The sequence below is a fragment of the Mustela putorius genome, unplaced genomic scaffold (genome assembly GCF_011764305.1).
Source record: "Mustela putorius furo isolate JIRA1106 unplaced genomic scaffold, ASM1176430v1.1 tig00001680_pilon_pilon_pilon, whole genome shotgun sequence".
NCBI classification, from domain to species: Eukaryota; Metazoa; Chordata; class Mammalia; order Carnivora; family Mustelidae; genus Mustela; species Mustela putorius.
In genome coordinates this window covers 515,343-539,702 of record NW_025421840.1, presented here as the reverse complement: position 1 = coordinate 539,702, position 24,360 = coordinate 515,343, and the positions used below count along the sequence as shown (strand labels likewise).

The window sequence follows — 24,360 nt, the reverse complement described above, 5'->3', positions numbered from 1 at the left end:
TGCACACTCTGATTCCAAGTTGTCTTCATTGATGCCTAAGACTGTGGTCGTTCCAAACAGATGGAGGCACCAAATCTCCCACTGCCAATAAATCCAGGTGTTTATGCTGTAGGTTAGTGTGACTACAAGCAGGTAGGATTAATTTCTTTTTAAAAATTATGCTTTGAATTCAATTACTTATGAGTATAATGGATTATAAATAACATGGTGTGTGCTACTGAAATCCATTGCACTTTTCATGTGTGTGGTAATAAGGTGCAGTGTAATTTATGGTTTACAAATTTATGGACCCAGAGTAATAGCTCCAGACTACAGGATGTAGAATACTGTCCTTTTCATTTCAATTTTTCCTCCAACACTGGCTAGTAAAAAATTAAGTTTTGCATTTATGTGGCAACATCAGTACCTGCTTAGTATCTTAGAGCTCAAAATCACACAATTTTTAAACTTGAAGAGATCTGCATAGGTCATCAGTTTATCCCCTCTTACTGCCTCTGTAAATAATAATACCTATTTATCTGGGCAAGGTGAAAATCTCTCTTTTAATAACAAAATCTGGAAAAAGATTTTCTCTTAGAATGAAGATCTGGTATTTAATAATGATTCTCATAAATCTCCACCCCCAAACATGGTTTATATCTGTTAAATGTCCTCTGCCTTGTGAAGACAGCTGCCAATTTTCATATTTTGGGGAATATTCTGGGGATTTTTAGGGCAGTTCCAAGTAAGAGACTGGTATCATATGTAGAATGACTGAGCTCAAAGATAGGCTCCAGTAGCATGAGGGGCGGGGGGAAGTCTACTAAGCCCTGAGATGAGGGATTTCTTTTTGTATTTAATTTATGTAAGTGAGCACCATAATTATAAAGTATCAGGAACATGTGTGGAAAACACGAGATGGTAATTAGATCCTAAAGAGCACCTGAAGTATTGACAAGTAAGTTTGGAGACCGATTGTCTACGTAGCACCAGGAAGAGGGAAAAGACTTACTATAAACATAAAGTTTTGCTCATAAGAAAGACACATCCTCATACTTTGAAGAGGATGAGGATAAGTCAATATAACAAAAAATAAATATTCAACATGATCACTCTACCCTCTTTGTCACGATTTTAAGTTTCAATATGCTACTAGTCAGAAATTCATCGAGAATGGAATACCTGCATAAGAAAATCTCAAAAGTATAAAACTGCAACAATTAAATATTTGCCTCATTTGGTCACAAACTAACCTGTTCTGTGTTTCGGAGAACAAACCTGGCCTGCCCTTTCCTGCTATCCCACGTCTGGCTTCCCCTGACATGTCCTCATCCAAAGGCAGACATCCTGACTCCTCAGGAGAGTGGTTTGTAAATGACCACCCTCTGAGCCCTACACAGAATGTATTTGAAAATAGAATCTCCATGTATAAACAAACCAACCGATAGATAGATACAGGTCCAAGGCACATCCAGATTACTTTTAATTCTCTTCAGTTCTTCTGAAAAAAGAGAAAACTATGGAAATCATTCACTTCAAACCCAATCTGCCACACAAATGACAATGAGTGACAGCCTGAAATTAAGTGACAAATTGTGGGATGCGGACAATTACTGGTACATAAGTACAGATCAAAGGATGCCTTGTTCTGAAAGGCATGAATTGGTGAAAATTCACCGATTGCTAATATATGCTAAAGCTCTTATCTGTGTCTTCCATAAGCCACCTCATTTAATCTCAAGGTGGCTTTACATGGGTCACTGCACCCATCTCCACACAGGAAAAATCTGGAGCTCCAAGAGGCTACATGCCCAAAGGTTACAAGTAAGTGACAGGGCCAAGTTCAAACTCAGGCAGTACGACCTATCAAAAAAGGGCTTCTTGGTTCCATCTTGGACCCCAGCATCTAGGACTGACGATCGCTGGTCTCCTGAGGAATGGCTGTCTTACCCCGACCAAGCCAGGACTAGAGTGGAAAATGTGTGGAAATAGTAGCTCACTTGTAATGTCTGAAGCTCTATGAAATATTTAGTTACAGCAAACTCGATGCTTTAGTTAATTTTTTTTTTTTTTTTAACCTTGTTAAAGGAGTGCCATTATAAAATTACCATAACTCCTTTTTTCAAAAGGGACCCTTTCGTCCTCTTCGGGGAATAATGAGGTAAAGTATTTAATAATGTTAACAAAATTCAAAACCAGAACACAGAATGAGCAACTGGAAGCCTCAGCTTTTAGAACTATAAGAGACTTCAGTAGCCATTTAGTCGAGGGGAATAAAGAAAGCCTGAGAGAAGTCAAATGACTTGCTACAAAGGCGCACAGCATGATAATCTCATAGCTAGCCTCAGAAGCTGGCTTCTTTTTACTTAGTGCTCTTACTATGAGTGTGGTCACTAAGTAAAAATGTAATATGATTCATTCTATATCAAACTGAATGGCATATATTTGTATATTTTCCATTATTATGTGCTGGATCAGACCTTCCTTCCCAATTTTTAACTAATCCATGGGAGTCACTAAGAGGTACACCAAGTCTGTCAGTTGATTTGGAAGCATATACCCTTCAATAAGGTACAAGATAAATATTTTTCACAAGCAAATAATATCACTGAACCCTTTCTCTAATTATGCACTGTGGTCCTCTAACCTCTCTTTATGCACACACTTGATTTTCAAAATTCTGGCCTCACTCATGGAAGACAACAAGAGATCAGGCTTTCTATGTTAAAATGAATGGAAACAAAAGCGGAACACCGGACAGGTAGAAGATAATTTCCCCCCTTCATGTTCAGAGATTGCCACTAAGGCCAAACCTAAATACACTTAGGACATGTCTATTAGTTGGAGTTATTACTCTTTAAAAACAAACAAACAAAAAACAAAACAAAACAAAAAACCTCAGCTGCTCAACCAGTAGCATGCACTTAGATGGAAAACAAATTTAATATTTTTAAAATCTCCTTTTCTTTGCTGTGAATTTAAACAAAAGGAAGCAGCTATTAAAAAAAAGAAGAAGAAGAAGAAGAAGAGGAACAGTTTGCTGTTCCAGGTCAGCATCAAGTGGGCACAGAGTTAGGAAACCCTTGTAACCAGCACCAATCTCTTATTCTTTGTTTTTGGTTAGAATTTTCATATTCAGGAACAAGGTCCCTCCTAGTTAAAAGTGTTATTTGTAGCACAATATATAAATTATATTGGTGGAGTGAAAGTATGACGTTTTATTGAAGTTTGCCTAATTCAAACATCATTTATCATATAATGAATATCACAGGCTGAAAGTTAACATTTGGTGTGATAGGCAAGGGGCAACTTTAGTTATAAATCTTTTATTCTACTAATTTAAGTATCAGTTTCATTTTTTATTCATTAAAGTACTTTTCCATGGATCCATATGAAATCCTTTACCAAAAATTAATCTAGTGACTATTTTTATTTTCTTGTACATCTTCTATTAATGTTAATTTTTTAAAAAGATTTTATTAATTTATTTGACAGACAGAGATCACAAGTAGGCAAAGAGCCAGGCAGAGAGAGAGAGGGGAAGCAGGCTCCCCACTGAGCAGAGAGCCCGATGCGGGGCTCAATCCCAAGATTGGAGATCATGACCTGAGCTGAAGGCACAAGCTTAACCCACTGGGCCATCCAGTTGCCCCTAATGTTAATTTTTTAAGGAGCAATTTTGTCTCTTATTTTTGAACAGCTTCCTAAACAAAATAATAAGGCAATAAAATAAATTACAAACATTTTTCTTTGTTGAGGTCTTATGTTCCAAACAGCTTATTATACATTGTTACAAGTAACAACATGAAAGGCCCAGAGAGCTGTCCTGCATTTTTATTATCCCCAGAACTCTTCTCTGATAATATTTTTGTCATTGTTTCCTAAAAATGAAGTGGAATGAAAGAAGTCTGTATAATTAGAGGGCTTACATATCAGATTTTCAGGTTTTCAGCCTATTGGGAGGAGACTGGAGATTGGAGCTCGACTCTTTCTCTCCCCCTTCCTCTCTCCCTACACACACAAGCACACGCGTGCACACCATGCACACACGTAAACACGTGACGGACAGATGAACTTCTTCTTTCAACTATATGTTTTATGGTAAATCTGTTTCCTAAAGGGCTTTGTAAACAGCAACACATTTTTGGAGAATTAATGTTAGACAACTACATCGTTAACACTCATTTTAAAATATCCTTTAAATGACAAAAACACAAACCTCCACCTTCCAGTGTAAAGTGGTAATGTAAATCTAGGCACATCTGTGTTCTATTAATTGTCTTTGCAAGCCACTTTTTACTTTGAATATTTAGAAAAACTTGCCTTCTTGCGTTATTATTTTAGATATCCAACTTAATGGACTTTATTCCACTTTCTAGCCTCTTTTTCTGATTTTAAAAACATGGTCAAATAGTTGCGATAGAGCATGAGACAATTATTGTCCAGATACTAAATGTTCACATTACACTCTGTCTCTCTGATGAGCTGATAAATGAGAATCCAGTTAGAGACATTGCACTAACACAATTTCCCAAACCATCTATCCAGACATGGCTTAGACACACAGAGGCAAATCCAAGATTGGCATTCCAATCCCAACTATGTTTACGGAACATTGGACACATTGGTCCTTCTTTTTGTGCCATTAGGCAAGAGAGAGTATATCTTGATTACGGGACTATTCCAGGGAAGTAACAACAAAATCTGGGTTCTTCTAAATCAAGTGGGTGCACTCCCCAGGCTGCGGAAGACCTGGGATCTGGGCTACTAAAGGTCAGGATGAGATGAAAGGGCACTCACAGTTGTGGCAGGTGGCCCCACTGTATCCCGTCTCCTCACAAGCACACTGGAAGCTGTGCCATGTTTGCGAACACTTCCCGCCATGCTCACAGTGATTGGGCACACATCTGTCGGAGAAAGAGACAAACAGAAAGAAACCAACACACGAATGAGATTTATGAGTGGCCAAATTCCAAGCTGTCTGGGCAATATATCATTTCAATGCCAGGTTGACTTACCAAGGCAATTAATCCTTGTTAGTTTAAGCAGATTAATACGATCTATGATGGAAGGTGCCAAGCGCACAAAAGATGATGTATCACAAGCCTGGTGTTTCCCATTTTTGAGTAAACAGTCGAAATTAACAAACAGTGGAAAGACTCATTTGCATATCACAGACTCATTTTATTTTGCTTTCGCACAAAAACAAAGACACTTGCAGAATTTCCTCCCGGTGAAAGATGGAAGGTTAGCCATCTTGTTTCTCATCCTATTCTTTAACAAGACCAATACTGACTCAAAAAAGGGTACCACTGAGCTTTTCATAGCAATTTGAGGTTTTGAAATAATGCCTTGGCAAGAGCAATCAGAATAAACTAGTCTTAAGGGGCGCCTGGGTGGCTCAGTGGGTTGAAGCCTCTGCCTTTGGCTCAGGTTGTGATCCCAGGACCCTGGGATCGAGCCCCACATTGGGCTCTCTGCTCCGCAGGGAGCCTGCTTCCTCCTCTCTCTGTCTGCCTCTCTGCCTAGTTTCTCTCTGTCAAATAAATAAAATAAAATAAAATAAATTAAAAAAAAAAAAAGATTTCTAAGTCTTCTGTCGTCTCCCTATACCCAGCTGGCCAATGAAAGCCACCTACCCCAAGTGGCACTGAGCATAATTTAGGGGGAAAATGCAGGTTTCACGTTCTTATCTTTGTTTTTCTACTTACTATGTAGCCAATTGTGGCTATGTAGTTTAACCTTTCGCAATATCAAGTTCTTACTTTAAAAAATGGAGCAATTTTACCCAGCTAAGTAGTTTTAAGGTTTGGAGGAAATGCTCATAAAGGAGATAATTAACAAGCAGGAATGAGAGGGGCAGCATACAGGGGCCCTGAGCATCCGGACCATAGCCTCCAGGCCAGACTGCATCGCTTGCTTGTACCCTCACGACACTGAAGTTGAAATCTGCCCAGAAACACTCGTGTCTCAGCAGCAGACGCTGTCTTTTCTCCTGGTCCTCGCCTCTGATTCCTCCCACCAATTCTTCTCTGCAACTTCCCCACAACCCGATTCTTTATGATCCCGATAGAGATGCTCACAGATGACAAAGGTGTTAATACGTATTAACATTCACGAAAGATACCAAGATTTTAGTAAGAGACTGTCTACAAGGGAAGCACCCGCCCAGATTAAAACAGTAGAATCTCTAATAGTGGGTCACAGGCAACACTGCATGGGATGCTTAGTCATCATGCCCTGGTAGCTGCTTGCTACAAAATGTGATAGGGGTTGCTTCGGAGATAGCATTTGCTGTTCCCCATTCTTGATTTACCACCAGGCAAGCTAACCCGGGTGTGGCAGGCACACCCCGGTGAGGCACGGAACCTTTGATTCTTCCGTGAGAACGCCATTCCTCCACAAGGCTTTGCAAACCCTCTGTCACGCGACAAACGTTTACTGAACACCTGCTATGTGTGTGCACAAGACACAGGAAACAGAAGGTGCGTCAGATATCAGGAACTGCAGCCGACAGAAGTAAATCTACCGAAAGCTACCACGTAAGTTGGAAAGGAAAAGTGAAATAATCGGGGCAAATGTTGCAGGACGGAGTTACACGGGAGGGGTCGGATGCAGATCTGGGGCGTACTGTAAAGTGTTTAAGCAGAGCCTCGATGAACAGACAGGACTGTAAGAGAAGAAACAGAGGAAGAGCGGTCCTGGGGGAGAAATACAACAGAAGCACAGGCACGATGCCGGATTATCATGGGGGGATGGGAAGTCCACTCTATGCTAAAAAGGCACTTGTGTTTCATATGAATTTGGGCTTGGCATTATCAAGGCTCACTAGCAGGTCCTTCTCCAAAGACCTGACAACCTGGGTGGAGGTGGGGGGTAAGAGTCACACAAAAGACACCACCAGGAAGAATTTGATGACTCATCAACGCAACAGGGAAAACTATGGAAATACGAATATCAGAGCAGTTACTGGTGGAATATAAATAAACGTAGAATATTTTAAAAAATATACAGTTGAGAGCATTTCCCTAGGACCTTAAAAGGGGAGTTGCATTTTCATAATTAACACATTGGAAGTGTTCCCATCAAGAAAGCTAGAGAGTGCTGACGAGCAGATAGAACCACACCCCACACCCCCACCACCTCCCCTGCCCACAGCCCAGGCAGGGGCCTCCGCAGAAGGTGTTTATGCCCACAGTCTTGATTCTCCAGACCAGGAGACGAAACAATGGGATGGACACTCCAAAATTAGAAAAATAAAAAAACATCCTTGATACTTAAGTTTGGAATCCAGTATGCATATGCCTCGTATGGTATATTTACTTTCTAAATGGTTGTGGGTTAATATTAGCTCAGCCTAATAGTGAAAGTAATTTACATCAGCTCATTATATCAATTAATTCAGGGGAAAGGAGTGCAGAAGTGTACCGACTTGCAAAGGAAAACCAGGTTGGAATCTAAATGTGCTCTAAATAATGCACAAAGCAGAAAACTCACCTCTTGATGATAAAAAAAAAAACAAAAAACAAAAAAAACTACTGTGTACTTACACACAAGGAGCATATAACCATCACGGGAGATGGACTGAATAGTCCTAAAATTCAGTATGAAAGATTTCTTTTAAAGTGATCTTTAATTTAAGTGGGATTTTAGCATTTTATTTTTTTAATGTCTCTTCCCTATAATTCGTATTTTTAAGAGGGGCATTCTTCTCATGCTGATGACCGGCATTTAGTTCTTACTGGAGAAAAATGTTCTATTTCCAAGTTGAATGGATTCAAATGTAATTTCAAACCCGAAGACTTCATAGTTATATTTAAAAAAAAAAAAAATGTTAGGGCCAGTCACCAAGCAAAACAAAATACAAATTAATCAAGCTTCCTACTTCCTGTTTATTTCTTCTCCTGTACTTGCATAAAACCATTTGTCTAAGTCCCATATCCCATTATCACATTGTTTAGGAATGATTGCTTAAACAGCTTGTGTCTTCTAAATGGTGCGACTCTACAGTTAGGGGTTCTTCTCTTCTGCTTCTTGGCATGGCAGGTGCCTGGCTCTCCTTCAGTGAATGCCCGCTGGCCAACCCGCCGGCCAACCCGCCGGCCAACCCAGGGACGCAACGGGGGAATGTGATGACCATGAAGTTACACCAAGGGACTGAACCACATGTGGCGGAAATATCCCTTTTTACTGCAAAAATTATGGATTAGTGTTATGTATGATTTTAGCCTTACATCTAGATTCTTGCTCCAGTAAACTACGAAATATATAGTTTTTACAGCAGGTCCTAGCTTGGAAGTTTGAGTCACATCAAACCTGAATCCCAATGGATCCCCTGGGGCTACCGGAGAAAGATTTGAGCAGGATCCAGGGAGCAGTTGGCAGGTGTCAATCTGATGTGATCAAAGGGCTCCAGAAGGGATGCAGCCAATGAGCTCTGTCCCCAGAGAGCCCTGGCATCGGACACCGGGTTCAGCTGCAATCACCCTTCCAGTTGTAGCAATGCTTTCCAAAAATGCTTTCGAATCAAACTGCATTGTTTTTTTCAAATGATACTGACTTACGCCACAATAGGTAAAACAAACAAAAGCTAACGTTTAAGTTGCATGTATAACAATTACTTAATATAAAAGCAAACACTATGGACAGAGTGGCTGTTTGGAGGGATGCAGCAATTCTGTCCAGGGTTAAGGATGACAGCTGCAGTTTTATTCTACCCAGACTATCTCTTTTATTTCTATACTTGATTTTCATTGCAAGGCGTTGAGGAAAATGGTATTACATGGACAGAAGAACTGCAAATGGTACCAGATTTGCTCATCACAGCCCACTTTTGTGGATACTAGTTAAACAGAGACAGCAGAAGAAATTTCCTTTTAAATCTAAAGAATGTTTCTCTGACAGCATAACGGAGCACAATGGTGGTCTTCAAAACCCAGTGAGTGTTTTCTTTTTTTCCTCTCTACAGCGTTTAATAGTTAAAATAGTTTTCTATAAAATTCAAAGCACACCTTTGTGTTACCTTTAGAACTACATTTGGTTCCGCAGAGCCCCATATAAAAACCATAGTGATGCTCTGAAATACAGACACACAATACCCAATAATGATTAAGGGTGGCATGTCTCTCTGAATAGCTTGCTTTTGTTAATATCCTGAGCTGCTGGTACACCAAAGTTCTCCAACTTTCATGCCCCAGAAGTCCCTGAAAATCTGGTTAAAATGAAGATTCTGATTACTTAAGTATGGGGTGGAGTCTGCAATTCAAACATTCTCCAGTGGTGCTCCAGCTGCGCTTCAGAGGACCTCATTTTGAATGACAAAGCTCAAGAGCATTCCAGCTCTGGGTCTCAAAGAAGAATGCGGGCACCAAGAGGAGAAACCGCCCAGATGGGAGGGCACAGGGGTGGAGTTGCGGGGGCGGGGTGGGGTGGGCAGAGACAGTATGAGGGAAGGGCAGTTTTGGTCTGCGCAGCCCTTCTCCACTCAGTGACTATATGATAATCTCCTAATCCCACTTGGAAGATGTGATCATTTCCGAACACCTGAGTTTCGACCTCATTAATTCATAGAAAATCATCACAGAATATAAGGACTGTTTCATTTGGCCTTAAAATCAAGTTCCATATTCTCAGTCTGACTCAGCTGAGCTTTCCTACGTGCTTAGTTATTGTACAGAGGTCAGTCTGCGATTCTTATTCTGTTTACAGATTAGTACAGATTCTATACTTGCTCCTTAAATATACCTCGTTCTAAAGTTTCGAAGAGATCAGGCGCTCAGGGTGGCATGGCCATAGACTGCTCTAAAGTTTAGAAAAGAAAACTTCAGGTTAGGCGTAGGCTATTCTGTGAACTATTGGAAAATTATTTAGAGGGATTTATAAATTACCATCCCAGAGCAAATTACCTCTTGAATTTTATTTTTTTTTCCATCTTAGTTCCCAAATTTAATTTTGCTTATCAAGCCCAGAAATTCATTTAGAAAGTTTGATTTCTTAAATGCTATTTTTTATACTTCTGGCTCTCAGAGCTACTTTCACAATCACGGCAGAGTTCTCTTCTGCATTACCGTCAATATTGATCTCAACGGTATTTTAGTACTTTTATTTTCACACTAATTAGATTTCAATTTTAGTTGAAGGCATACTCTCCATGGAGTATATATCACTGCCTTACATTTTTTCCTGTTCAAACTGAAACTATATAGAGAAGTAATCATAATTCCAGCAACTAATTTAGTATTTCATTACTACATAACTTAATTTTATAGTTGTACAACCAGAAAACTTAATGTTATATTGATGGTGCCACTTCAATAAGCATTTATTTATGGAAATATTTAAATGCAGAGATATTTATTATACCTCCTGCATTATGCCCAAATTTTCCATTAAGAATAATCAAGCATATTTGGTCTGCATCTTTCCAACAATTACACATTTCCAGACAACCATATCAATCATTAATTGTAGCCTTACTATATAAATACCTTAAAATAATTTCTGTTGTAATAAAACCTAAGTTCACTCTATTTTGCTTTGTTAATTTACTTTGAGTTAGAATATTACAATGTATTCCACATTGTTTTATGAATAAAACATCTTTTAAGAGATCACAGGCCCACAGGAGGAGAGGGACCTGCAAAGATCACGAGTTCTTCACCTGTCTCCAGGCCCAACAGTATTTAACATAGATAAATAACAGTAAGTTCTTTTTAATCAATCAAGACACTCTAAAACAAACTCTGTAGAAACAAAGAATAAAGGCTGCTTTACCCTCAAGAAATTGTATTTATTCATCAAAATGTAATTGGCAATTCAGGTCTATCTCTATGCCTGATATTAAAAATATTCGTACAGAATTAGGATAATATATCACTATTATAGGAGTACACTGAGATTTATGGAAAAGTTAATCTTTGAAGGAAGCACAGATTCAGGCTAGCCTGAAAGAAAGAGAAGCACCTTCCACTGTGGAGGGAAAGCAAAGCCTTACACCAGTTTGAGTAAGAGCAAAACGTGGCTATACAAGGATGGATTGTTGGGTTTGGCAGTGCAGAGAGCTTGCAGATTATAGCAGAAAGTTATGGGTATCACAACAGGTCAATAGTCCTGTCCCCTTTCTTCCTTCTTATCATAACTCTTATTTTGTTCCAATATCTTCTCTCTTTCATGTGGCCATCTGCTTTTGGAAGGGAGAGTATCCCGGTCTCCAAGGGGAAAAAATGTAAAGAATCAGGCTTCAGAAAGAACTCAATAACCTCCTGCGCATAGTTTCCCCAAATCTATGCTCTCTTCCCTTTACGGCAACAGAATTTATATCTTACTTAACAGAGCCAACCAGCTAAAGACACCATTTTCCAGGCTCCTTTTAATTTAGGGTTGGGGCGTGTGACTACGCTCCCTGCGAGTGCACTGTCTGGGCTAAGCCTTGTTCTTTCTTTTCAGTCTCTCCTGGCCTCATTCCTAACATGAACCAATGATGGCAAGACCTGGAACGGGCATCTCTGAACACAAGAGGATGGCGAAGGACTATTTCAAAGAGTCTGGTTTCTGAGTGACATTCCAGCTCTGGACCATCTACTCAGCTGCTTCCCGGCCCCACCCGAACTGCCCCACCTGTTAGGTTCGGAAGTTCTCCGGCTCAGTCCCTGGTTCTGCCAAGGATGGCTCCAAGCTTGTTTCCCTGGTTCAAACTTTCCTGGAGAGAGACCCGCGTATCTAACTGGCTTCTTGACATATTCACTTGGATGTGTCAGAGGCATCACAAGGACTTTACTCCCTAACCTTCTGGCTCTCCTGCTCAGTCCCATCTCTGTTAACGGCACCACCATCTGTCGAGTTGCTCGTCTCAGAAAAGCAGAAGCTGTTCTTTACCCCCGTTTCTACCGCTTCTACATCAAACAGCAGCAAAGCTTTGTGAATTAAAATTCTAAAACTTGCCTCAAATGTATCCACTTTCTGCACTTCCACCTATTCATTTCAACCCAGCATCATTTTCCCCTGGATTATGATGTTTCCCTACTCTGTCCTCCTGTCTGTGCTTGCCTTGCTTTAAATTATTCTCAACAAAATGCCAGAGTGAACTTTAACATCATGTCACGCTACTGTTTAAAGACTTGTGATGCGCTCTCATGGCACTTGAGAACATGTGGACCTCCTGTCCGTCTCTGCACGATCCGCTCCGCCTGCTCCTCTGCTGCCCGTCTGTGCTCCCCATCTGTGCTCCCTTCCTCCCGTATTTCTCATGATACCTGCCTTGCTTTGCTTCACCGATGCGTCATCTCTTCCCCTGGGCCTTCACACACACATTTCCAATATGAAGTAGTCACCACCCTCATGTCCACCACCATTTTTTGCTCTTTTTGACCTATCACAATTTCTAATTATATACCTAATAATTTCTTTGTTGTCAGGCTTCTCTTTGAGCTATGCTTTCCATGATGGCAAGGACTATGTCTGTCTGCTACCTTTTATCCATTGCCTAGAATTCTGGCTGGCCTGTACTCAGTGAATGTACTCAATAAATAACTGTTGTATGAAGTTTGAGTAAGTGAATTATCAGTCCATTTAGATAGCCGGGAATGGTTTGTGGTACCATTTTGCTAGTATATGAATGCAGAAACAGAGAACGTCTCAGACTGCTGCACTCTAAGTGAGGTTTGGATTATCTGGTCCATTTCTCTCAAATCTATCATATAAACATAATACAGTAAGTCAAACTGTCTGACCAAAGGCTTTACATAATTTCTGCCTCTACAGAATGCTATCTTATTTGTAGATGAAAGAAACACACATCTAACATAAGCCCTTTACTCTGAAAAATGAGTGAAGTCGTCGTATACTGATATAGCTATTAGAATAGCAAGCCCAAACTTGGCAAAACCCAGTAGTCTAGCAAAGACAGTATTTTGACAAGTTAATCCATATCAAGAAATATCAAAATGAAGAAATACCAGGATAGTAAGGATAGTAGAAGGATAATAAAATAATGGTTAACATAAGAATGAAACTCCATAAATTTATAGGTTTCTTTTATTAAGTACAGTATAAGTTAACTTTTATAGAATACTATAAAGTTATATTTTTATGACATTAAGATGATGAACTATTTTAGAGGAAGTGATATTATTAACAAATTACCATGAGACCAATAGTAAAATTATTTTACAATTTGTGCTTCCAAAGGCATACATGCAATTTCATTATTTTAAAAAATATTTTTAAAAAATGAGGAAAATTTGCATAAAACATATAATATTTGAAGTGTAATGTCTTTTTTTTTAAGATTTTATTTATTTATTTGACAGAGAGAGATCACAAGTAGACAAAGAGGCAGGGAGAGAGAGAGGAGGAAGCAGGCTCCCCACGGAGCAGAGAGCCCGATGCGGGGCTCGATCCCAGGACCCTGGGATCATGACCTGAGCTGAAGGCAGAGGCTTTAACCCACTGAGCCATCCAGGCACCCCATGAAGTACAATGTCTTTTTAATTGGTTCACCACTTCTTACAATCCTGAAATCAAAGTGACCACATCCCTTTGGATAGGCATCTTTGCATTCTGACCTCCCAAATATTTACTAATGAAGAACATTTAAAATGTCCTATTTTCAGTGTTGGCAGGTATAAAAAGTATCATACATGATGAAACCAGTATTCTAAAAAACAAAGAGACACAAATGGCTTCTTAAAGTTGATGTAGAATACATTTGCTTAAAAAAAAAAAATTCACCCAAAGCAGAAATATATGATTTGTATAATTAATAGATCCTTGTTCTCCATATATCAGTAAGGTAATGTTTTCATTTATGCTAGACACACACACACACACACACACACACACACAGGCTACATAATATTAACTTTTTAAAAATGTATATTCAAAATAAACAAATGAAAAGAGAATCAGACCTATAAATATAGAGAGAGCAAACTGATGGTTGTCACAGGGAAGGGGGGTGGGTGGTGGGCAAAATGGGTGAAGGGGAAAGGGAGACACAGGCTTCCAGTTACGGGAGTGAATAAATCATGAATGAATGAAAGGTACAGCACAGGGTGTTTGGTCAACGGTACTGTAACAGTGTTGTGTACTGACAGATGGGAGGTCCGCCTGTGAACATCGCGTATTGAACAGAGGAGCAGAATCACTAGGTCATATACCTGAAACTACTGTGTGTGAATTCTACTCAAATAAAACAACTGAAAAAATGCCTATTCAATCTGGACGTCGTATCCAGGAGCCTCAGTGACGTTTACCCCAAGCCTCCTTCCAAAGAAGAAAACTACAGTAACCAGTGAAGAACTGAATGAAGGAAGAAAGTCTGTGATTACATCATGTGTTAAATGAAGACTCCCCTGACTTGGGAATACAGAATACCCAGGATATTCCTATGACACACAGACATCTGGCCCAGGACTTTGAAAATTAGAACGAAGCCTGTCAAACCAGAGGATACGACAAGCTTTAAAAGGATACAGTGATAAGGACTAGAATCTGTTCAAACACTGGTAATAAACCCTGCCTTATACTTGAGTTGAATAATTCTGTACCGTGCATGTAGGTTCTCATTTTTCTAAGTCTGCAGTCCAGAAACAAACAGAAATCTCCCTACAAGAGTAAACTATCCACATACACACAATCTTTAGGAGGGACTGCTGTCCCCACTGTAATTTGGAAAAGCTGAAAGGAGATAGCAAAACCCTCAAATGAGATACACACTAGGGGAGGGTTATTATAGCCGAGCTCCTTTGTCAGGCAGATTTGTAAGGGCCTATTTAGCCAGATCCGGTTAAACAATGACTTTGTTGTTTATACAGTAAAACTTAAACTGTCCCTGCTCCCTGCTCCCCTTTCCCCCAGGGGACTTACTTAAAAACAAGTCCCAGAAACCAGTCCCAGGTAACAAAGCCCAAATAACAAGGGTGGGTCAGGCCAGGTGCAGGTATCCAATCAGTGGGGGCGCATACTGTCTCCCTAGCTACCCAGGAGTATGGGCCCCACCCGTTGGGCACCTTTGGGGCACCAATTCTGACCAAGGTGATAGGCTAGTTCAAATATCTACTATAGGGTAAATTGTAATTCGATTGGTCACTTATGTGTGACCTAGCATGACTGTGCAGCTTTCTCTGTATGTTACAATCTCATTGGCCACCTGTGTGTGGCCAGGCCCAACCACATGGCCTTTGCCCTTAAAAGCTAGTCTGTAAGGCAGAGAGAGGTTGCCTCTTTGTAAGAGACGGCCCTGATTCTCGATGCTTGGAGCGAAATAAAGCTTGCTTGACCTTCGCTTATTATCAGTCTCGTTCCTTTGACCATGGACCCAACAGATTGTTTATGCGGCCTCAGAAATCTGACACTACATCCGTGTCCACCAACAGTGTTGAAGACCTTTCAAATTTTGCTCCAAAACCTTAAATTAATAACCTATTAAGATTATGATGACATGAAATAATCATAATACATGTACGTGTTTTTGGTGGTTTTTTCGTTGTGGTTGTTCTCTTTGTTTTAGCTTTTAGTTTAATTTCAAAATTCACATCTGTTTACTTCAGGGTTCAAAATTCAAAACCACCAAAATATCATGGTAAATGTTTAAAGGCAGAAAGAGTAACTAACTTCTCATTTAACCCTCTTGTTTACAGATGAAGAAACTAAAAACTGGAAATTGAGTGAAATTAGTGAGCCCAAGGTCACAGAGCACATTTATGGCATAGCCTGGACTTGGGCACAGGTGTTTGTCTAGTACTTTTTATATACCTACATAATTGTCCTAAGTTACAATAGAGAATCACAGTTGAAGCCAGAGACCTTTGGGAAATATGTAATATACAGATAAATAGTAATTTTTACTTCCCAAGAAATAAACAAACAGGCAAAGAAAACAACATGGATTTACCGTCGTTGAAACATTTGAGTGTCTGGACACATTCTTTCCAACGTCTGGCTCTTTCACTAATTTTTTTCCTTTTTCTTTTACTTATCTATCTATTTGTTTATTTCTGACACAGAGTCCAATAGGTATACTATTTTATGGAGTTTCTTCTTCTTCTTTTTTTTTTTTGTATTTGTATTTGTACAAGGAAGACTATGAAAGGAATATCTCTGACATTATTTTAACAGCTCATTTGAAACAAATCGTGTGGTAGCCAATTTAAACAATTGCTATGGTTTTGTTATCCTCACTGTTTAACTTATTATTTTTTCTGGAAAACATGCTACTGTCTGTGGAAGGCAAATTGGTAATTTGAGTTGGTTGGAAATCTTTCTGTCAGAGGCAATTTGTAATGGGTATTATTTGCAAAAAAGGCCATATGCAGATTTTGGTTCTCCAGGGAGTAAAGAAAGGAGATGTCTGCTAATGGGATGGGGAATTTGAAAATGTTTGTGCAAAGGCAGGCAATTATCCTTTAAGAGGCCAGAGGATTGGGGGTTAACAGTTTCATGACATAAGATTTTGTTATATCCCATCATTATTCACTGTAACGCAACCACGTTCTACATTCTATGCTCAACATTTCTTTAGGTCAGCTGTCTCTTAAGACTTGGATCAGCTCCTGAGACACAGCAGGTCTTCAATAAATACATGCTGACAAATTACTGAATTAAGGAAAATCACACAAGGAATTTCTCTTCATCTGACAATACATGTCCCAGAACAAAACTAATCAAAGAACTTTCAGGCTGTAAAAAATTAAAAAACAAAACAAAACAAACACCCTGTTCTTAACACTTCCTTTGGAGATGCACATAATCAAGGCCAAACATTTAAAAAAAAAAAAAAAAAGTAAAAGTCTGAAAACTTTTAAAAAAATCTCACAACTTATTTTTGCCAGAGACTAAAAATTCAGATTAATATCTTTATTCGTGGTTGTCTAGTGCTCACACTTGTTTATGTTAAAAAGAGATCAAGGATTCCAGTCCTCAAATCTGATCTCATAAATGTTAATAAATGGTTCTTTCACCACAGTCAAACATCTTGTACTAGTAAAGATTATTTAACCATGTGTAATTCAAATATAATCGTCTTTTTTTTTTTTTGTATACTTAGGAGTTTCAGAATAAGTATGTTCATTGCTGTGACTTCTCCCTTTGATATGTTTACTGCAAGACAATCTCCAGTTGATTACCCACTATTATCACTATTTACGGTAATACCTGGCTAAGCAAGAATACAGAAATAAATCATTTCAAAATTATTCTCATTTAGGGCTTTAACTCATTTCTACAAATCCTGGGTAGCATGGTGTAGAACAACTATCTCATTAATTTGATTTTCTTCCAAAATGAAGTGCTGAAGATTGTCCTATTTGTCCTTATGTAGAGTTGAAGATGTTGTTATCTTTAGGGCTCTATTTGAGAATTTACTTTTTAACCAAAAAAATGAAATCAGCAGTGTGACTAAATGGACTAATGTCATAAAGGGTTAGAAAATGAAATGTTTTCCAGAGAAGATGTCTCCTACGGTTCACTGCAGAAATAACTAAGTAGAAGTGGACAATACTTTAGGCCTTGTTTGTAAGCAGAAAGATTACTTTTTGAGCACCTATTATGTTCCCTGCCTTGTATGAAGTTTCTGGGGAGTCTAAGGGAATGGGTAAAATCAACACACTATAGTAAGTGTTACTGCAGAAACCTAAACAAAATACTCCTGGAGAGGCAGGTAGTCATGCATATAATGCTATGGCAGCAGTGGGCGGGCGGCAGGGGGGGGGGGCGCTAGTCATCATGGAAGTTCATTGGACATGGTGTTTGAGGTGTCTACAGGATAGTAAGAGTTAAAAAGGAACTCCTAGATGTGAGAACAAGTGGGCAAGACTAGGTATGGAGGTCTTAACAGCCTGGTAAATCATACATTGTAGGAATCTATCATGGCTAGAACTTAAAGAACAAAATTTAGGAGAGATAAAAGGTACTTTAACTATTTTAAATGACTAATAATAGTATTAAATATTGGGCAGATGTCCTATTGTTCATATCTCTGGTTGTTAACTCTCCACTCACATACTGTCATTTCCTAATTAGGTATTTCATCTTCAATCTAGTTTTAGGATCAGAAATCAAGATATCACAAGTATTTGACAGAAGGGCTATATTGTGATTTCAATCACTATTCTATGATAGATATCATAAAGTTATTTACAATGACACTACAAAGTTGAACTTTCCATGTATAAAACAAACCCATTCTTCTACTATTCTTCAGTTCATTAGAAATAGACAAAATATATGGTATGTCAAAAAACAAGTCATTCACTAATGGCGATTATTCGCCTCATAGATTTGGAGCCATAAGAACCCTCACTCAACGTTTCAAGTATAGAGTAGAGTCGAAATTATGGAGACAATTGGAGTTTTTTCAAACCCAGAATACTTAAATCTCAGAATTCCCCAAAGCTGGAGTACTTTCAAGAAAATAATTCCTCTTGAGTGGAAATGATTTTAAAGAAAGTAATAACAATGAAAATCTAACTGTTTTATTAACAGGCACTTGACTTTATAAATGGTCATGAAATAATTTGGCATGCTTCATTTTAATTACAAACAGCTCATTTCTACAGATTTATTATCTTACTTAAAAGTGGTCTGATTGCCCTATAGAAAAATTGATAGGCTATAATTTGCTTCTGGTTAGAGGTTCTTGATTGAACTTTATTCTCTCTAAGCTGTTATGACATTATGTTTATGTCAAAACATTGAAGGTTTTCTGTCTGTTTCAGATAATTAATAAACTGTGAGTTTTTAGAGGTTTATGCCTCAGTAGCAAAAATGTATTCCCAAACCTAATTACTCAAGTCTAAACTTGAGTTTACTGCTGAGCATATCATTTGATTTCTTTTCTTTCTTTTTTTTTTTTTTTTTTTTTTTTTTAGTGTTGATTATTTTTGTCACTACTGCAAAGCAGACCTCACAAATATTTCCTTTTCAAGTGCAGTGACAAGTTACCATCTCTGTTTGGATTGAGAAGCAGGCACGAGTCCGTACCATTTGCTTTCTGTGTACATCTAGAAATTCATTTCTGGTTTGTCATGATTGAGGTTAACTCAGGATATACCACCATAACAGAAATCTGCCCTGCCATGGAACAAAAACAAAAACAGAAACAACTAAACGAACAAGAATTCTGCTCCAAAGTGAGAAGTCAATGTATTCAGCCTAGCAATTGTCTAAGTAGAAAAATCAGAATTTCTGCTTGACTGCCCTAACCAGATACAGAACGATGAGGTGAAATCCCGATTGTTCCAGGATACCCAGCTGCACGGACAGATGCTTTAGGTAGCGTCTTACAGTTAATGCCAATTTTCTTTTAAGTGAAACTCACATAGGGAATGACATGGCAAACACAAAACAAAACAAAAGAACCTTGACACGAAAAATAAGGACACTTGTTCTTCTCCGATGGGGTGCAGCTGACCTAGGTGCACTCGAAGCTCAATTTCAAAATGATTAACTTAAAAATAAAGGTGGTTTAAAAGAAAAGCTAAGTCAAACTGTAGAAGAAACCCAAACAACATGAATAGAACAGCCTTTCTGCATCTCTTCAGCGGATGCAGCCATAGCTGGGGGGCGCGGGGTTAGGAGGGAGAGGGCAGTGGTGTTCCTTCAGTGCCTGCACACCGGTGTGAGGAGACGCCTCCTCGCAGCAGGAGGCACGTGACAGAGATATTTTACTCACAAGCATCCTTCCGCTTCAGAGCCACAGGTCTGAGAAGCTACACGGGACGCCAGCGTTACAAAACCGGCGCGCCCAGGCACTTAGACGGGGCACACACAATCGAGTCCCCGCCCCGTCTGGGGAGCATCACCACAGACTCGTGTACTGGGCAGACGGGGTCTTCTAGGGCAGTCGGCTCATCTCCCTTGCTGCTCTAACAAGTTACCACGAACACAGTGGCTTCAAGTAACACAAATGCATTATTGTACAGTTCTGGAGGTCCGAGGTTTAAGATGTGTCCACTGAGTTGCCTTCCTTTTGGAGGTTCCAGGGGAGAATTCATTTCCTTGCTCTTTCAGCCTCCACGGCCACCAGCATGCCTTGGCTCACTTCCTCCAGCGTCACAGCCAGCAGCTTAGGGTCCTGCCTCCTCTCTGATCCCGCTCTGTCCTGACTGCCCTTATACCTTTGCTCCAGCTCTAACTCTCCGGCCTCCCTCTGAGGATGAGCCTAGTGATTGCACTGGGCGCACTCGGATGAGCCAGGATCATCTCTCCCTCTCGAAATCCTTCATTTACTCACACCTGCAGAGTCCCTTTATTAGGCAGGGTGGCGGGCTCACAGGCTCATGAGAAGGGTCCTTACTGTGTCCAGGACAGGTAGAGAACTGTTTTTCTAAGCTAATCGTGGAACCAGAGGTACAAGACAACTTCCTCAGTTCTCAGACAGATATGGAGAGAGGACAGAACAAGAAATACAGAAATGAAGTGATAAGCCAGAGCTGTGGTCTTCAGTACAGCAGCCACTAGCCAAATGGGAATACTTTCAATTAAGATGAAATAAAATTAAAAATCCACTTCTTCAGTTGTGTTACCCACATTTCGAGTGCTTAGTAGCCACACATGGCTGATAGCTACCATGTCAGATAGGGCAGATACAGAGTATCTCTGTTACTGCAGAATATTCTGGAAAAACTGGACAGCACTACTTAAGAGTAATACATGGGGTGTCCGATGGCTCAGTTGGTTAAGCAACTACCTTCTGCTCAGGTCGTGATCCCAGGGTCCTGGGATGGCTTCCCCTGTGGGCTCCCAGCTCAATGGGGAGCCTCTTTCTCCTTCTCCCTCTTCCCCTTCACCCACTTGTGTGCTCGTGCTCTCTCAAATAAATAAATAAAATCCTTAAAAATATATTCTGGGCAGAGCTCATTATAATACAGTGGCAAATCAGAAAAAAATCAACATCATGATCCTTGATGGAGGCAGCAACTTAAAAATTGTTTCAAGTTTGTTTTCTGGTAGTAGTAATATGAATGATACATCAGTTGTTAATGATTATCACCATCATCAAACGTTTAATGAACTAATGGTCTCTTGTATAGAGTGAAAAAATAGTACTAAAACCACAGAGAGTCTTGAGGTTTTACACAGGCTGGTCTGAAGATTTCCTAAAAGAAAAAATAATAAGACAAAGAGAAAGGCTGGAAAAGGGGCTTAAGATGTGACCAAAATGTAGGAAAAAAACCAAACAGGTAATTTCTTCCCTCTTGGAAAACCAGTGACCTCAAGAATAAAAGATGGCCACAATATACTTTTTCTTCTATTAATAAGATCTATGTAGCATAGGTATTGCTTATTTATTTATGTATTTATTTATGCATGTATGCATTTATTTATTTATTGGCTTTGTTTATAATTTGAAGGTACCCAGAATCTTAGATCTAAGTAATGGTTTTCTTAAATATATATTCTATAGATAAAAGTACTCTTTGCTTATGCAAAAGACAAACTACTTGCAAGGACTAAACATTATGTTTTTTTTAATCTTTAAAAATGTTTTATGATCTATTCTTTAATATCTCCACTCCCTATAGGAAAAAAATCCAAGGAAAGGAGATTTCCTACATAAAAAGCAATTTTAAGTGAATCATACAGATTTTGTGTCTATTAAAATGGAGCAGGAGAGAATATGTGCAGAATTTATAAAAATTTATGTATGAATGCATTTTATGTATATATGTAGGTATATTTTTGCATGTATTAAAATGACAGAGCAAAACTGTCTACTGAGAAGAAAATTCTGCTAAAAGTCAAGGGATTTCAAACCTCTGGAAGTCTAGCCTTATAGCGCTTTTTAAAGAGAAAGTTCTCCAAGGCTTTCTTCCCTTCTCAAAGTTGTCTTGATTACAAAATAAGACATGACTACAAGAGTTTTGTAGGATACTATTACCAGAAATCGCTCACTCACTCACTTTGCTCATTTACTAATTCAACTAATATTTACTGGCTGCCTGCAATGTGGCTGCTCTAGTTTTAGGCTCTGGAAATACAATAAGGAAGGAAAATAAGGAAAACAGAAAAACATTCCTCTTGGTATCATGAAGATAGCTCTCTGGGGAGAAAATAAGTAACCACTAAATGTATGTCAGGTAAAAAAGCAAGGTTTGGGGAATATAGAACAGTAAGGTGAGCTCTTCTGATGACATGGCATTTGCCCAGGTGGTCAAGGCTGGGGGATATCGTGGGTGGAGAGTCCCTGGCTGAGAACAGAAACCAACAGGACTGAAGGGCGGGCTTGTTGGTTGAAGTAGAACAAACGACGTCCTTGATGATGTCTGGTGAGCCTTAGCTTGTACCTTTCAACTCATGCGTGGTTGAGAAAACCTACAGAACTCCCAAACGACTTCCAACATGACTTTGTCACCTGTTTTTCCCCTTGTTCTTCTCCTCCTTCATCTTGTATTTGGTTTTGGGGATGGAAGTGGGAGAACAAAGGATAATGTCTGAGAAAAAAGAAGTGTCTGGTTAGTTTGGGTTCCATACTGGAAGTCTGACTGCTTCCTAGCTTTGAGTGATTTCGAGCAAGAGGTGAGGTCAGAAAGGACAAATATTGGTGGAAGGAGTACTGACCCCAGTCTCCACAGCACTGCTTTGACTGGTGTCTCCAGCCCCAACCCCAAATGATTCTATAAGCCTTCTGGTCAACCTTCTCCCACTTGCTTAATTAAGCCACCGCCTTCTACAAATGTCTGATTGCAACCATTAACACTGTACAGCTTTTCTGGGATGCCTGGGTGGTTTAGTTGCTTAAGCATCTGACTCTTGATTTTGGCTCAGGTCATGGTCTCAAGGTAGTGAGATCTAGCCCTGAAAAGCGCTCCATGGTGGGCATGGAACATGCTTAAAATTCTCTCTCTTCCTCTACCCCTCCTGCCTCCCTCTCTCTTAAAAAAGAGAGAGAGAGAGAAAGAGAGAGAGAGAGAGAGAGAAAGAGAGAGAGAGAGAGAGATTGTACATCCTTTAAAATATCTGTTACATTTGTTCTACTTATATAGAACCATTTATACCATTCCTTCATCTTTTCAGGTCCTCATCATGTCCTATTGGCTTTTTTTCTGTGATTAATTTTTCTTTTTCTTTTTTTTTTAAAGATTTTTCATTTATTTATTTGACAATAAATTTATTTTTTTAATACATTTATTTATTTGCCTTACAAGCAGGCAGAGAGGCAGGCAGAGAGAGAGAGGCAGGGAAGTAGGCTCCCAATTGAGCAAAGAGCCTGAAGCAGGGCTTGATCCCAGGACCCTGGGATCATGACCCGAGCCGAAGGCAGAGGCTTTAACCCACTGAGCCACCCAGGTGCCCCTCTGTGATTAATTTTTCTAAAGCACCACTTCTATTTCACCCCAATCTTTTTATTTATTTTCATTGAAGTATAATTGACATATAATGTTACATATGCAATTCAAAAAATCTGTACATTACTCAGTTTTGCCACCATGATCACCTTACAAAGTTATTAGAATATTATTGATGATATTCCCTATGATGTACTTTCCATCTCTGTGACTTATATTTTATAACTGAAAGTTTGTAGCTCTTAAACCCCTTTATCTAATTTGCCCATACCCCCAGCCCACTCCCCAATTTTTTTAAGAACCACCTACAAGGTCTTCCATTGGATTTTACCCCTTTCCCCCACTACAGAGACACAAGACCTTCTCTTTGTTCTCCGCGCACACCACACTTGTCCCATCTCCCAAATGGAAAGAAAAAAATATCAGGAACTGTTATTATTTGAAATTGAGGTAAGGACTTTTCTCTTCCCTTTTATTACATCTTCAAACCTGCTTTTATTTAATTATATATAGGCTATTGATTTCTCCATGTTAAAGTTATACCTTGCTATTTTATTAAATTATCTCTTTGTATCTGGTATTTGTTGCACTGATTTTTCTCAGTTTCTCAAATAATCATATCATCTACAAATAGAGGTAGTTTTATTTCTTTCTTTTCAAGTTGTGTACCTCTAATTTCTTTCTTTGTTATCTATCTCCAATAGAAAGTTAAATGATAGTAAAAATAGTGGGCCCCACAACCTTGTTCCAGTGGGAATGCCTCTAGTGTTGGCCTTTATGGTGGATGCTAGCAAAATGCTGGCTTTTGGACACAGAAATATAGATTTGGGCATGGATATAAATAGACATGCAAATATAAAAGCATGTTAAAGAAGTATCCATCAATTGCTATTTAACAATGATGTTTCTGGTTTTGGTTTTTGTTTTATTTTTAAAAATCAGTATTAAATTTTGTCAAATTCCTTTTTAACATCCCTGGGAACCGTCTTCTCATTGGCTTTATTTATAGGATGACTCGTATCACTAGACTTCTTCCTGGTAAATCATTTTCATGTCATTAAGAATCCCTGCATGTTCATGATATATTTTTTTCTAA

General features: G+C 39.1%; 1 protein-coding gene across 1 annotated transcript in view; it reads right to left on the bottom strand.

Annotated features, from left to right (window-relative positions):
• Window positions 1-24,360, bottom strand: part of CNTNAP2 (contactin associated protein 2) — a 1,133,692-nt gene that overhangs the window by 746,751 nt on the left and 362,581 nt on the right. Inside the window, exon 9 of the mRNA XM_045087941.1 lies at window positions 4,780-4,886. Within this exon, the coding sequence (XP_044943876.1) occupies window positions 4,780-4,886 (107 nt within the window). The remainder of the gene's footprint in view (window positions 1-4,779; window positions 4,887-24,360) is intronic.